The sequence below is a fragment of the Cinclus cinclus genome, chromosome 9 (assembly GCF_963662255.1).
Source record: "Cinclus cinclus chromosome 9, bCinCin1.1, whole genome shotgun sequence".
In the NCBI taxonomy this organism is placed as follows: Eukaryota; Metazoa; Chordata; class Aves; order Passeriformes; family Cinclidae; genus Cinclus; species Cinclus cinclus.
The window spans coordinates 19,128,002-19,144,480 of NC_085054.1; the positions used below are offsets into that span (position 1 = coordinate 19,128,002).

Genomic DNA, 16,479 nt, shown 5'->3' on the forward strand with positions numbered 1-16,479 from the left:
GTATTTATTTAGGAACCGTGAGTAACTACAGCCGTAGCGGTCTCATCTTTGCAATTCTGATGGTTTAACAAACAGGGAGAATATTAGCATATTTTTATTAAGGTACAAAATACACCCCGTTGTTGCCTAAAACATTTAAAAAAAAGTGAGGAAAGCTCTGTATGCTCTAAATCAGATTCAAAACCTTTCTGTATAAGGAATTGTGGCAATACTGTGTTTAGTATAACAAGAGGTTTTTGTCAATCAAAAAGAAAAGACATGCTGGCAATCTGAGCTTAGCAACAAAGAGTAAAGCAGTTACAAACCATCGTGTCATCCACATTAGTTGAGCTTTGAATGTAGAAGAGCAAATCGTATGAAACATACACAACTAGGTAATATCAAACAACCTAAGGTTGATAATGTACACACCTGTATTAAAGTACGCTGGCTACTTAAAGGTGAGGATTTAAGGTAATGTCTTTTTTTAAAAGAGGTAACCTTTGAAATGCAAATGGTTGCACTTTACACACAAAAAGTGGAAAAGAAAATCACTTTTGGAATGATATATAGATATAAGACACACTGGTTTTGGATTATGCATAATCACCTTGCAGCCTCTGATATTACCTCTGAACAACAACAACAAAAAATTAAAAAGTGCCAATACTGTGAAAGGAAAGCAAAGTTACTAAGATTGAGTGTGTTAACCATTTCTGAGAAAAAAAAATGGGGTTTGGGTTTTGTTTTGTTTTTCTGCGTTTTTAAAAAACGCAACGGCCTTACTGGTGCAGGTTCAAGACAAAAACAAGACAGTCAAGCTCATAAGGTAGAAATAAGTCCTATATAGGTTAAGATTCTTTGGAAATTGCTAAGAATAGAGGAGTTTGTAATCCAGGCTACTAACTTTTTGGCTACTCAAAAAATCTGTGGGAGTTTCCAGCTTAATCATCAGTTGAAATCTGTTTTGCAATTGCCAAATAAATGCAAGTAAAACTTTAACTAATCTGGGATTCCGTTCACAGACATGCACAAAGCAATCACTGATTGTGCAATAACTATTTTTTCACAGCAGTGTATATATGATCCATAAGTCTTTATTAGACTGACCAGCAACACAGAAAATATTCTCAGTCTTTGTGTTTTCAGTCTGTTTCTTAAGTAGGCAGCTGCAACTGCACTGAAGTGACAGGCTCCATAAGGGAAAGATGACAAAGTGGGATCAGCTGGCTAAAAGCAAGATGAGGAGTATCTCAGGAAACCACTTGGATGTTTAATGCTAGCCAGTAATACAAGGGCACTAGCAGCTCACTGACAGAGGCAGTAAAAATGTCTGAAGTTTGGACTGTGAGACTCTGCTTAAAGCAAACAAGAAATGAACCGTGCCAACATACAAATTGCAGTGCTGGCTGTGTCAAACCTTCCCTTACAGAAGATACTTCTCAGGGGATAGCCTGTTCCTCAGGACTAGAGAGATTCACTGCATGTCTGGCCAATGATTCCTTTGAAGTAGATCTTGGGGAGCCAACTTAGCTGCAGTTTTGGCTGAGAAAAGTGATGGTAAAGAGCAATGAGCTCAGTAAATAGGCTACTTTTCTTTAAGATGTTCAGAATATAACTTGGTTTCCATACATTTGATTTTAAGATTTGTCTGGGCAACTTTGTTGATGGCTTGCTTAAAGTCAATCCAATCATTCTAGCAAATTAAAAAGCCTGCTGGTTTGAAGTAATGCCCATACATAAAGCTAACAGGTATCAACTGATCATGCTGAAATAACAACCCCCCAAAGACCTAAGTTTCACACAAGGTGCTTTTGATAACTTGGTTTTCTGAGCCTTATAAGGAGAGTCTTTAAATATTTATATATTTTTTAGCCTTGTTTCATTCTTCCTCCTCTTCATCTTCTTCTCCTTCTCCCTCTCCTTCTTTTGCCATTGTTTCCACAAGAAGCTCTGCGGTGCACGTGGCTTCCCCAAGGCTGTTAACAGCTTTGCAGGTGTATTTGGCATCATCGTCCCCACATACTTCAGAAATAGTCAAAGAACAGTTCCCTTCCTCGTCGTAATCTATCTGGAAGTGACGGGACTCCTTGACGGGCTGATCGTCCTTAAACCACATCACCTCAGGGTCGGGATAGCCTGGAAGAGCGGAGAGAGAACAGTGACTGCAATAAACGAGCATTAACTCAGCGCTAATTACCTTATGCTCTAATTCCTGGGCATGGAGGTGCCAATGTGCATACATTGTTGGTAGACAAATATTTCATTGACTCCTATGGAAAATAAATGTAGATGATGTGAGACTTTTTTAGTTCACATTTACCTGAAATTATTTTTTATGAATAGCAAAAACTGCACGTGAGCACTGCAGTACTCGCTGGATTCCTCCTTGCAGTCCTTTAGCAGTGCCTGCAGACAGCTTTCTGTGTGCTGTAGCCATCAGCCAGGGACTCCTGACAATGCATCTGAGGCTCACTTTACACTGCAGCTTCTCAGGAGACAACAGTTCCCAACACCGAGATTTAGAATTTCAAAGGTAAGCTCTTTTGGGCTTAAAATTTAGTATCTTTCTCAGGTTGCTTTGCTGTGGTTAATCTGAGTCTTCCTTCTCCTAATCTGCTCCTTACATTGCACTCCCTTTTTCAGTGTTTGTTCAGGGTAAGTGAGGAAGTCTAAGAAAAGCATTTTGATTGTGCATCTCAACAGGAGTTTCAGAGCCTTTTATGAAGCAAATGGCTCTGCTAAGCCTCGAGCAGCACTCCAGCAGTACAAAGCCTGCTGCAGAACAATCCCTTATACAGTACTCTTGGCTGCTGTAACAAATTGAAGCTTTGTGGTCTCAGCCAAGTTCTGGACTGCAACGGGAGGATAACTTCCCACTGAGCAGAAATAAAGTGTAGGAATCCCTAATACACAGCGAATATTACAGCAATACACTGCAAAGTTTGGAACATCAGCCGTGGTACGTCCATCTGTTTTATTCCATGCAGTACTTGTGCACGTACCCCTCATGCTAAGCATCCATCAGCAATAATATTCCATCCTCACATCTCCACTGTGAGGTAGGAAAACCAGCCAGGGAAGGATTGGGAGCATAGAAACAAACAAGCAGAGGGTCGATAAGGCAGTTTCTGATTTCCTCATTTTAAGATTATGAATTAACTTGTACACATACTGCAGGATGGTACTGACCCTACCCATTTTGTTTTCACAGCTCTTCTTTCCAGATTTCTAGTTTTTATTCACAACTGAGATACACAAGGTTCAGTCTCATTGCAGGAGAAATGGCAGTGGTCTTGGCCTTTAGACTCTTGGGCTGACCATGCCCACACTCCTTACGTGTCTTCTCATAAACTTATACTTTGCATATTCCAGTCTGAGGTTTCTTTAAAGTAAGTTTAAAAACCCCAAGAACGGTATTTTCTAGATGTGACTTATGTGACCAGCACAAGAATATTATCTTTCCTTCTCGTGCATATACAGTTAGGGACTTGTTTGCCTTTAATAAAATGTATGTATGGCTTAAAGTTACCTTGAGGTGACCTGAAACTGGTCAGTCACTTCAGACAACTGACCTCCTACTAATTCTTAGTCTCTGGCTGGCACTGTCTACGAGTATACTATTGGAATTTATGCTTCTACTTTGCATCTTGCTTTTATTGTTCCCTCAAAAATCAAATGACAGTTCCCGTTTGCTATTCTAAATTAGTGATTTACACATGGACTCCTGAAGACTTCTGTTCTGTGGCAAGCACAGAACAAGCTCCAAATAATTTCTGTTATTGCAACACATTCGTGCTGTGATATGCAGATATTGCTAAAGCAAAATGGCACCAACTCCACAGTAATACAGAAGTAAAAATTGAAAAAGTGAAACAATTGGCCAGTGCAGAAAGCTGACAAGGAAGGAAAGAAAGAAAGAAAGAAAGAAAGAGACACACTTATTCAAAGTACCTTCAATTTTGCAGTCAAATCTAGCAGCACTTCCTTCCACAACTTCCATGTCAAGGATTTTTTTAGTAAAATATGGCTTTACGTGGGGCTTTTCTTCAGCCACTTCTTCGAGGAAAGCATCTGGAGGAGAGCAAAGAGGTAGTGAACAATTTTACAGGGCATGTTCTCAAAAGATGTATTTTAGTTTTTAATTACCAGATGATAATGAAATATTTTTTTATTTCACTTAATTCTGTCAGACTAACAGGATAGCAAGGACAATGGCTGCTTAGCTTTGTGCCAATCTTTTGCAGCTGGACAAGGATTCAGGCCATAAATAGAAAGAAATGTACGTGCAGGGCCACCATGCTACAAATCCTCAGTATTTTTCCCTTGAATTTGTTTCTAACCAAACCTGGACTTTTGCTAGTCAGAGGGATAAATGAGCTCCACTTGTATCAGGCCCACAGTCTATGTGTATTTGTCAAAATTACTTGCTTGATTTTCAGCAGTGTCAAACATCTGCACCTCTGACTGTTACACACCACTAATTCTCATTTCATCGATGTACTGGAGTAACAGACATTTCCTTAAATGCCCTGTCTAAGGAGCACGTTAATGCAGGGTGTGTGCCATGGTTACAGCAAGTGTTAATACTTTATTGCTTCCTTGCTTGCTTGCTTGCATGAGAAGGCAATATATCACTGTCATCTTTGTATAAACATGCATTCCCAAACTCAGAGAAAGTGCAGCTGACAAATCTACCTTAATTCTTTGGCTTTAAAAAGAAAAGAGTTTACTGCCTGTGCTTATACTGTGACATTTTGAGTAGCAGGACAATATAAGAATAGTGGTTTTTTGACAGATTTCTTTAAAAAATAGGAAGATAAAAACAGAGAGAGAGAGAGAGAGAGCGCACACAGGAATATCCAACTCAAAGACTGATTTCTAGCAATTTGCTTAAAGTTTTAGTAGGATTGATTCAGATACAGGTGAAAATATGGGGCAGAAAAAAAATCCTTACCTTCATTCTCTGCTTTGTCTGCATTTATAGGGCTGGTAGGCGAGCTCCCAGAGGCCTTCCTCCCACTCATACCAGAAATCATTGCCATGGATGACAGTCTTCCTATTGCTCGGACAGCATGGCCTGTTTTCTAAGACATAACAGAAAAGGCTGCTGATCAATCCAATCCAACAGGCATGTGATTTTCTGCAACAATCGTGCTTCGGACAAATTATCTGGGATCTCTGCAAACCTCACTGGAATTGGTGGACAAACTGCTTATATATAGCTCAGTTGTTCTAGGAGAGACAGAACAGGCTGGACTGAATTACCAAATTTAGTTGCAGATATAAACTTCCCCTGATGAACTCATACCTAAATGAATGTCTCTGTTAGCTGCGGATAAAAAGCACTGTGTGAGAGGAGAAGCCCTGTCCTGTGTAACTGGAACTGAACTCTGGTGGGGGATGCCACTCTCCACAGCCTTCTGGGCTGGGCTGAATTTCATCCAACATGGATAACAAGCTGATATGAAATGAATGAGAAAGCACCATCTGCATGATGGGAGCAGACCTCTGACAGGAGACAGGATCAACCACCAGGCTACTAAAATATGGTCAAACTATGAGGGCTGTAGTATAGACATTTGTATTGCATGAGCTTCAAGAGAGTAGAACATAAGAGGGAATATAAAGTAGATTTACATAAATTAGTATTTTGTAGACTACTCAAAAGGATCCAGGATTTCACACATCAACTCCTGTAGATACCAGCGTGGCACAGATGGACCTGCTACTCCAGTTCCAGCATTAAGAAAAAAGAAGATATGGAGGTTGAATACATTAGAGAAAACCAGTCTGACTGAATGCATGGGAAGCTGGAGAGGTTCCAACAAGACAGAACTCTTGGCATAATAGAATGAAACTGCCACAAAATAAGGTACCTTTAGGGAGGTCAGGCAAGTAAGTTTTACCTGAACTGTTCAGGTTTGTTAAGACTTACACAATCCCCCAGCTCTCAGTGGCAGGGAGAGGGCAGGGGAGAGACCTATCCCCAGAAGAGTAAAAAAAAACTATACTTGAGTTCATGTATCTTTTAGTAGCCTGAAATGTGATCATCCTGTGTAATCCACGTGCAGCTGTGCACCCTCCTACTGCCCAGCTGCAGGAACCAGATCTGCTGTCCTGCATTCCCACCCTGGCCATGCCAGAGCTTTCACCACCAGCAGAAACCCTCTGGTATGACGTGTTCCCCAGAATCATAAACATTAAAAATAAAGAGACTTATTAGGATATCCAGCCCAATTCCACGTCCTCTTCATTACCTGCCATTTTCTTCTGGCCATATATTTCTTCATCCTATCTTTGGAAAGTTTTTTGGCTTCCATGTTTTTGGTGTCTTTTTGCAGCCAGGGATGCTGAAGACATTGAGTACAATTTAAGCGACTCCTGTTTTTTTATAAAAAGACCAGTCAGTGTTGCCAATAACAAGAGGGGAACCTACCTGCTGTGACGTTATTTTGTGCTGTCTTTGCTGGGAGCTAATTTTTCTGTTTCCTAAATTTAGCAGCAAAGATCACATGGTTTTGCTTTCCCAGCCATTCTAACATCTTAAACTCACTTTTACAATTTCTGTAGATCTTTTTGAGAGAAAATTGTGCCTTTTTAAGTGTTAATAAAACATTACAAAACAAAGCAGGAAAAGGCGTTATGTTTTAGGTACGGAACACATACAGCAGAGCCACAATGGCAATGATTCAGCTGCTTCATGCTGGCAGAACCTTGTCCCAGATCTTCCTTTCCTTCACCATCCCACTGCTTAATACCTCCTGAACATCTAGCAGAACAGAAATGTCCAAATCTCTCGCCACACCTATTCTTCACTTTGCTCAGGATGCACAGGTAAATAACCCCTCTGTTCTCCATCCATTGGAAGAAGTAGGTTTCTTTTCCTTGGTTTGTTCAGACACTTCTGCAAACAGGGCTTCTAACTCTGATTTTATTTTTTCTTGCCCAATTACTACATTTATAGGGAAGCTGCCTGTTCAGAGATATCACACTTAGAAGGGACACACGTCAAAACTGCAACCCATTCAGAGCAAGACAGAACGTGTCATGCAGGAATGTGTGTCAGCCAAGAGTGAGGATCGGAGTGGCCACACAAAAGCCCCGGTGCCCCTCGCCCGAGGGGAGGGAAGAGCACAAAGAGCCTGCGATTGAAGCAGAAGCTCCGTTCAGCGCCTGCACCCGTGAGTGAAACAAAGAGCGCTGCACACTGCAGCAGGGTGGGCACGCACAGCTCCTTATAAAGTATGGCCAGAGATGCTCCGGCCATGTGGAGTTCCAGGGGGGAAACACGAGTGGCAACTGCAGCTAAATGCAAACACAGAAAGTGCAGCTACTAAGTCCAACAGCTTTACTTCATGTCTTTCTTTAGTAGATTGCTGATAAAGTCCTTGGCATCGTCAGAGATTTCATCGAAAGCCTCATCATCGAAGTCCCACGTTGCTGAGGTGACATTGGCAAGGGTTTCGTTGTCGTTGTCTCCCATGAAAGGAGAAAGTCCGCTGACCCTGGGGACGGAACAGACACAGAACAAACCACGTCAGCTTGCAAATTACTGGAGGAGCAAGTTAAAATCGCGTGTGACATCTCCCATGCTCTGCAGTTCTTTATCAATAAAAGCTTGCTTTAAAAACTAAATTAAATTAAAAGGGACTCAAAACTAACTGCAGATAGTCTTATGGGAAGCAAACTAGAATTTTTCCAGCAAAACTGAAAGGCACATTTTTCTAGTTTACTTCTCTTTTCCCAAGACATTTTTGAGGAGAATTAGAATTAGGTGAAATTGGAGCAAAGTAGTTTGTTAAATGACTTGTCTAGTTCTGCATAACTAATACTGGATTTTTCACACCAAGTTCAGTGGAATATCTTTTTTTTTTTCCCCTGGCATTTTCTCAGAATCACAGAATTGTTAGGGTTGGAAGGGACTTCTGGAGATCATCTAGTTTCATTTTGCTGCTTTTACTGTCAAACCAAGGTGGGGTTTGTACATTTTATTGCATTTACTTCTGCAGAGAGACCCCAAGAAGAAAGATGCATAATGAAATAATGAAATCCACAGGGTTATTCTGTAAACAAAGCACCCTGAATTATGCAGATAAAATGATGCTGCATCACTGCAGGCTGTGGAGTTATGCAGATGCATCCAGAAGTGATTTGGTCTTTATGTTCTCCATCAGTCATGATGATGCATGAAATGGAAATAATGCTCTCCTATAACCTAAGTTGAGCTTCCAAAGCTTTTTATACAATATAACTGATAAATTGCCAGTGAAAGGCAATTACAGAACATCATGGTGTCATTATTGCAGTCTCTGCAGTTGAGCATTATCTTTATTACACTGTGCATCTGGATACTTTTGATGCCTGTATATATCATACTTTCAGTAAAAACTTAGAGGTGAAAGGTTGCTTATTCCTTAGATCTACAAGTTATGCACTTTTCCAGGTCCTCCTGGAATGCAATTTACAGAATAAACTCTTCTTCATGAATTTTTACAGACTTTATTTGGTTTCTCTGTACAATCGTGTTAACCAGTATTACTCTTTATTTTTTTTTTAAATATAGAAAAATAACTGTAACTTATTAGGGTTCTGAAAATACTACATGGAAGTGATACTGTATGAATATAATGGTGCCACTGAACATCACAGAACAGACTGGTTTAAAAAAGGATTGGGGTCAAATAAAGTGAGCTATTAGATTGATAATGTTAGAATTATCTCCTTCAAAGTTATTTTGCTTCTTTTTTGGCTCTTATTACATTCAAAATCTGATTTGTTCCTAAGGATTTTTTTATAAGCAAAGCAGAAACACTCACTCTTTGAAGTCTCACACAGAGCAGACACTAAATCTTTTACCATTTCTGGAAGTTGTGTGCAGTACAACAGACTCTAGAATCTTACGTGTATACTTCAGAAACTTCTTAGTAATAATACATGAGCTGAAGATAAAAGGTTTGTTTATTCTCAGGCAGAACAAGGTAAATCAGAACAGAATGTATTTGCTGTCTTATTTTCCATTATATGTGGTGCACTCGAATGCAACAGTGAATCCTGACTTTGTAAGTGTGTAACGTGGCATAAATCTATTTATGAAGATTAACAGGCACAAGTTACCAAAGGCTAAAGGATAAATATACCAAAAATGCCCCCCTAAAGCAACTTCACCACGACTGTTCCCTGTGTTTGGCACTTGCTCCACTGGAGGAGAGAAGGTTTGTGCCTGACAGGACAGCACTGCAGAGCTGGCACAGCTGTGGACAGCGCGAGGCTCTGCCCTGCCCGCACCCCCTCCAGCCTTCACGGCCAGGTACATCCGAGAGGCACGGGAATCTCTGTCCTGGAGTCACAAAGCATTGCTGCAGGGCCTTAAACCCACCTCCTCTCCGACACCTGAACGTCTGCTCAGTTATGGCAATGTCAGTGTTCTCCATAATATTTTAGCAAGCGAGCAAATCTCGTGCAGTTTGCAGTTCTGATTTTGGGTTCCACATACTGACTGCTGGTTTGTCTCGTTTTTTACCTTGTGGTGGGAACAACAGTCTCAGCCAAGCCAGCAGCTTATACAAGGACAGGTCTGTGAAGTGTTCCTTTCGCTTATTGTCGAAAGAGGGGATGCACATTTTCTCTTCATCCAGTTAAGCTTCCAGAGGATGCACTTGGGCAGCTGGAGCAATAACAATCCCTTTTCCCTTCAATACTTGATTGAAGTATATCGGGGTGATCTCTACACAGTATTACCACAAATAGTGCTGTGCAGCTCTTGCACTACATTGGACAAGATTTTGGCCTATTTCCAGAGGTTAAAGCTGCAGTAGTGAGAGATCATATGCATACTAAAAACCTGCTATAGGTAGAGGGACATTGCCTCATGTGGAAACACCACTTTTCCATGGTGCTGTAAGTGGCAGTGCTTGTACTGCATGTCCCACACAGCTTTTGAAGGGTGAGGATAAATTAAAGGATGAGAATATTAGAGAAGGAAAAAGAAGTCCTTGGTTGTTGTTTCTGTGTGTGTGTATTTGCTTTTTTTTTTTTTTAATTTTAGAATTGTACAACAGAATCTGATAAAATTTTAAATGCTGTGGTAGGATTGCTCGATCCCATGCATTTCATAAATTACCAGGTGAGTCTCAGTTAAGCCTCCACTCACTTTTTAATTTCTGAACACTGGTGTAACAGTGCCCATTCAAACATTTAAATGAACCTATTTTCATATTCTGAATGTGCTGTTGCAGATTTACAAAGCTAAAACAATTTTCTTTCTCTACTACAGTTTTCCACTGTGAATCAGTTGCCTTGTTGTGGAAATACTTCTAAGGGAGAACTAGATCCTTGTCTATAGTCAGAAAACAAAATCCAGCAACTAGTGTGGATTATAGCCAGAAATTTTTATCTCTAGCACAGATTTCACTGACTGAAGTCTTGGTTGTTCATTTCTTAATAGCCATTTAAAGTAATAATGGTCCAGCAACTCTTTTGACAGATAATGGAAACAATTTTCTTTTGGAATGCTGAAGTGATAAAGATGAGCTACTGCTCCAGAAAATTAACACTGAGCTTACACTGCAAAGTTACTCTTAGACAAGCAGCAGGCTGTTTACTGAAAACATTTTTCCAGCTACTTTACCAGGCATCTTCCTGGCATGCTAGAACCATTTGTTTAGAAAGTCTTTCACAGTTTCCACTTCTAAATAAAGAAGAAATATATTTTATCCTCTAGGAGTTCCTTAACATTTATTGGTCCATTTTAACAAAGCTCTGAGTGCAGACTTAGAAATGTTAAGATAAAATGGTCCAATGTGGATGCAAATTTCATTCCTCTGCAGCAAACACCACGGCATTTCAACTGGAAATCTTTGCATTAAGACTCCCACTAATCCAGAGAGGATGGCTTTGCTGCTTTTCTCAAAGGTTCAGACTGTGAGCATTCCTCTGCAAGCAGTGTTTGCAGAACCAGCTGCCTAGGACTGCTGGCACTCAGCTCCTCCTTGCAAGCTTTGCCTTGCATTGGCAGCACAAAAAAAGTAACAGATCACAGTATGAACAGATCTTGGTATCTACTTCTGATAAACCTGTGCAGGGCATGTCAAATAAGCCTGTGATGTTGACACCTGCACCCTGGAGATCATTTAGAGAATTAATTCCTTTTCAACTGAACTAAAGCAAATAAATAGTCTAAGGATACTTCGTCAGGGACACACAGCTATGAGACACAGCCCCCACTGGTCCTCTCTGGAGGAAGCAGACCACTGAGCCAATGTAATGGGAGACAGCTCATTGCTGAAGCAAGGGTGTTATTGCTGTTCTCTTTGTTTCACATGCCCAATGGATTAATGAGGAACAACAGTTTGCCAGTGCCACTGAACAAATAAACATTTTCTTTCGAGCAGTGCAGTCTGACATTAAAGCCTTCCTAACTTAGTTTAAGGAAAGAACAAGGAGTGCTCTCACATCTTTAATATAAAGAGGTATAAATTTTTAACACGACTTGGAGCTGGGTGTAAGTCAGTGGTGCCTTACTTTATCCAGGTTCCAAGCCAGCACACCCAGAAGATGAACGATGCTGAAAAATCTTTCGGCCAACCCAAACTGCCAAACAAGGGAGGGGGAACAGCAGTGATGAACAGTACAATGGATAAAAGGGGATGTTTGAAGAATCAGGGTGTGTACTGTCAGGAAGGTGTTGAAGGAAAGGAGTATACAGCAAGATCAAATGTGATATTAAAACACAGCCTAAGATAAAGTATATTAAAAAATATTAATTGAGAGAGATCAACTGTGCTGAAAAGATAAACACAGCCTGACACTGATGAAGCAAGGAGAACTATTGGAACACAAGCAGGGGTTTGAATCAGCCACAGACAATTCCTCCCCGAACCTACTTGGATCCTATGGTGCCAGAAGGAAAAGGGAAATTCACATTCCATATACACCCATGCAGTGCTGAAACCTTAGACTGAAAATTGGTTTGAAATAAAGATTAGAAATTGTTTCAAATTGCTAAATATTTAAAGCAATGACTATCCAAATTAATCATAAGAAAATAACTAGAAATAGAAAAAACATGCAAATTCAGCAATGCCCTGAAGAATAAATGGAACAGAAAGAGCTGGAAAGAATTCAGGAGGTTTAACCTTCATTAGATAAAGATTATTGTAAATGCAGAAAGAAACACCGAAATAGACATAAATGGAGATGGTATATACAAGCTATATTTGTGGCCTGTTATTTCAAAGGCAATAGATCAACTTAAGTATGTGGAACAGTACTGTGATACAGAACAGGACAGAGTACAAGATAAAAGTGGAAGATAAAAAACATGATGTGGAGAATACAAACGGAAATTTAAGGAAGAACAAAGACAGATGAACAGACAGGACTGAATAAGTTATCCAGGAAGATTAAAAGGATTTAATATGTAGTTTAGAAATGTGGAGATCCCCATGAACTGTAGGATGGAATTAAATCAGTCATGCCAGAAGGAAGACAGATGCAGCATCCCAGCAGGGAGTGCAATATCTGTACTTGCATCTGCATAGCAGAGGGCTGGGGAGAGGTTTTGCTGCAGGGTTTTGGAGGAGTGCTGTCACCCTGCTTCCTACTTAAGATTACATCCAACCATTTATTCTTCTGCAGGGAAGAGCCTTCACTTACAGAGCTCACTTGAGCAGCTCTCTCTCAACTAAAGCTGGTTTGTTTCCACTGTTGTGCAGCACATAATGGAAACACAGTAATTTTCTAGGCAGGTGTTACGGCAGGTGACGCTGTCATGTGTTCCCAGCTGTTTCCCTTGGGACAGATGATAGGAACAGCAGCTCTGGGCCATCGGCTGCCTGGAGCAGGGCTGCCCTTAAGTACAGTGCTCTCCTCTGCCTGCATGGCCCCACTCCCACGGCAGGGGAGAGGGGATGCTCATGCCCAGGTATGAGCACAGTGATGGTGTGTGGGACAGACACCAAGTGAATGTGTCTTGCACTTCAGGTGTGAGATTTGGTAGTCCCGAGCTTACAATCAAAACGGGAAAACAGAGCTGCAACTAAAGAGAGATGCAGTTCTCAATGACTTTTATTTGCATTCTGTAATGATGATGTGATAGTTCATTTTGGATAATGGCTCACAGTTGTGAGTCTGTAAAAATAGCTGAGCTGTAAGAAAGTCAAGACCGATTGGGAGCCTCTGTCAGTCGGGTGGAGAGGTAAAGTCCAAGGGATGACTCACGGGTCCTCCCTAACTTCTATTACTGGATTCTTACAGCAAGAAAGACAAAGCTGATTATCACCGCTAATTATTATTGCGGCAACAGCAATGCATCAAAATAAATATTTTTCATGGTGTTTGGGTAATGTAGATTTCCCCTCATGACAGGTTAAATGAGCTTAAATCCACCTCGGCAAACAAGTAATTCCATAATATATTTCGCAAGGCATATCGGTTCAGCTGAACGAGTGTAACACCACCCAACCCCATCAGCTGAATGGTACAGCATCCAAACATCGTGCTTGGCACAGAGGAACTGGGAAGAAGAAGCAGACCGGTCTTCGGCAAGACACGTCGCCTTTTCCCCACTTGTTCCCTTCGCTTTGTCTCTGCCGCTGCTCCCCAGCTGCGGCAGCCCTGGCTGCATTCCCCGGGAACACCCGGTGCCGGCACCCACTTGTGCCTCGCTGCTCAGACTGGGAGCGCACGGCAGCTCGCCAGGGGCGCTGGCAGCAGCGAAGGGCCCCGAGGACGAGGAGCTGCCGCGGGCCGGGCGGGCTGCAGGCGGCGCTGCAGCACCGAGGGATGCTCGGTCCCGTCCCGGAGCGTTTGTCACCGCGCTGCTGCCTGGGTGGGCTGCGTGACTGCAGCCACGGAGCGATCCAAAGGAGCTTCCAAGATCTAGAAAGAAGTGCTTGTGAGTGAATGGAAAATAGAAGTCCTGTAAATAAACTGGCAGAGCGAAGTGACCTCGAAGCGTCGAGCACACTTCGCGTATGGAGCTGAAGATAACAGAAATATTCCGAGTCTTTGCTGGGAGTAAGAGACAGTCGAGGTGGTAGCTTTTGCATAGGCCAAGTAAGGAAATTGTGTTGCTTAGTTTGGAAATGAGAAGAGCGCGAACAAGCGCAGGCTCACGAGAAAAGCTGGAGCGCAGAACGACTGAGTAAAAACGAGGCAAAAAATTGGGCATGGCCAGGTGTCAAGGAGTGGGATGGCCAGGGCAGAGGGCACTCTTTAATAAAGGAAGAAAGGCATTGAGAAGAGTCTTTTAAAAGAACCAGTGCAAAGCAGATCGACCACTGCCTTATTACTGAAGCTGGAACAAGGGAGAATGAACCATGCTCCAAACTAAGCTTCTCTTTTCACTTGTTTATATGGCATCAAACGTGTAAAATCACTGCTGGAAGAAAACCACTTGCTGGTCTAGGCATGGAGATATTATATCCACATAAATTTCTCTAGATCCACTGATGTTTATAAGCATGCTGTATCAAATCATATATAAATATAAAATCTAATACTGAAATATGTAACCAAGAACTGCAGCCAACCATCCTCTAAAGTGTTTCCATGAGCTTAATCCATGCTGCTTATAAAATGTATTTATACAGCGGCTTCTTCTTGGTAATAAATTAAAATGCACCGTGAACAGATATGGTAATGCTGGGATACTTCAGTGTGTCCCACGAGACCCCAAAGTTTCACAAAAATTTTCTCTCATGGAATAAAATAATGGAAATTATTGGTTATTAGTGTATACCCTAATATTTCTCTTCAACATCTGGAAAGGAAAAATAGTTTTACTTTAATAATATAACAGTCACATTGTGTTTTTAAATGAGATGAAGCATTGCTGGTTTGTGATGTAAGAAGTACAACACCAAATAGTTGAATTTCCAGAACTGCCAATTCTGCAGTTTACCAATTGCACCCTTCAGAGAACTGCAAAGTTTTATAAAACATGCTGGAGGTGCTAATTACAACACAAAAGGCCTGAAAACTTCACAAGTTGATGAAAATTTTCTATGTTCAGACTGCCAGGATTTGTGAATTTAAGAATGGAAAAGTACTCACAAGATGTAGCAGATAACTCCTATACTCCACATATCTGTTTCATATCCAATAGGTTCATAGTTTATAACTTCTGGAGCTACAAACTCAGGTGTCCCAAACAGGACTTTCAGAGAGCCTGCATTTTCTGTGAAGAATGAAAGAGAAAATCATTAACTGATGAATGAAGGTTTTTAAAAAACAGTTATTTTCCAGTAACAGGAATACCAGATTTGCCCTAATATTTGTGATTTTGTTAAAGATGAATATCAGAAGAAATAAATTATGTCTAAATTGCTGTTTTCTTAGCTGACACATGTCTAGCAATAAAGAATTATTTATTAAGCATCCTCAAGCACACAGCACTGTATAAGGCACGCAAAAAGGTTCCTATTGCAAGGAGCTTCCACAAGAGCAACTATAAAAAAGGAGAGCCATCATTACTTAATTCAGATTTATATGTCCTGAAGTAAAAGAAGTGTTTCAGCCTTCATCCCTTTAGCAGTTGGACAAGAGAACTGCAGAGTCAGAAAGAAGCTACAGTTTTCACAAACTACTGAACATTCATCAAAGCTTGGGGCTCTGCATGTTGTGGTAAACAGAGCCAGTACTGCTAAAATTATAACAGTAGGAAATACCTATTTCAATCCAATGCATTTTCTGCTAGTGTAAACAGGAAAGAAAATCAATAGTGGGTTGCATGCCTCTTAAATTTGAAGGGGCACAGGCCAGCAGTGAAACAAGAGAAGGAGCAGATGATATGCACCAGTCAGATCACTACCTCACAGATAAAGCTAGACTTGGGCATGCTCTTAAAACCAGGCTGCCTACAAGCACACCTGTGGTGAAGGAGAAGCACAAATCATCAGCTGTCAGTCATCAGCTGCTCCAAACTTCTATTCAGCTGGCCTGTAGCACAGGTATTCTAGATTTGCAATGCTTCAAAACTCTGTGGAGGCTTTTAAAATGATTTACAGTGAAGCCACTGCTACCAGTATGAACTGAAAGAATGAGCTCTTGAGACACATGAATGGGCTTGATGTTCTTGTGCTGACCCACTGGTATTGCCTTGCTGGAAAATACAGTGATAGAGGTAAGAGGAAAACCTTTTAGGAAAACCTAAAAAATTACTGCCAGATTATGCTGCTGGTGTGCAAGTGAGTGATACCCTCTAGTATAGTCATTAAGTTAGAAATTCTTAAGCAAATCTCAAAGGGCTCATTTTTGTCTGTGCTTGTTCTAAATCTGATGGGAAGAAGAAAAGAATAAGCAAGGTCAGGAAGAAAGAAAACTAAGGACTAGATTAGGGACTGGGGAGGGGGGGGGAAAGAAAACACATCCCAATAATAGAATTGTACTGTAAAAAATATAAAAATGTCAGAATATAAATTGTGTCTAACTTGAAACAGGCATGGATTTACATTGAGAAACTCATGTCCAGTCTGCACATCTGCTTGAACCATCAGT

The 16,479-nt window shown here is 41.0% G+C and overlaps 1 protein-coding gene across 4 annotated transcripts in view; it reads right to left on the reverse strand.

The window, feature by feature from the left end:
- Window positions 1-16,479, reverse strand: part of MYLK (myosin light chain kinase) — a 196,753-nt gene continuing 180,274 nt past the window's right edge. For 2 of the 4 annotated variants that reach the window (XM_062498729.1, XM_062498730.1), the window contains 6 exons: window positions 15,037-15,160; window positions 7,335-7,487; window positions 6,240-6,363; window positions 4,937-5,066; window positions 3,934-4,053; window positions 1-2,118 (listed from right to left, as the gene is read on the reverse strand). In XM_062498729.1, the coding sequence (XP_062354713.1) occupies window positions 1,862-2,118; window positions 3,934-4,053; window positions 4,937-5,066; window positions 6,240-6,363; window positions 7,335-7,487; window positions 15,037-15,160 (908 nt within the window). In that variant the 3' untranslated portion in view covers window positions 1-1,861. Of the gene's footprint in view, window positions 2,119-3,933; window positions 4,054-4,936; window positions 5,067-6,239; window positions 6,364-7,334; window positions 7,488-9,502; window positions 9,647-11,864; window positions 11,939-15,036; window positions 15,161-16,479 lie in introns of those variants that run through there. The other 2 variants (XM_062498732.1, XM_062498731.1) reach the window with 2 other exon arrangements.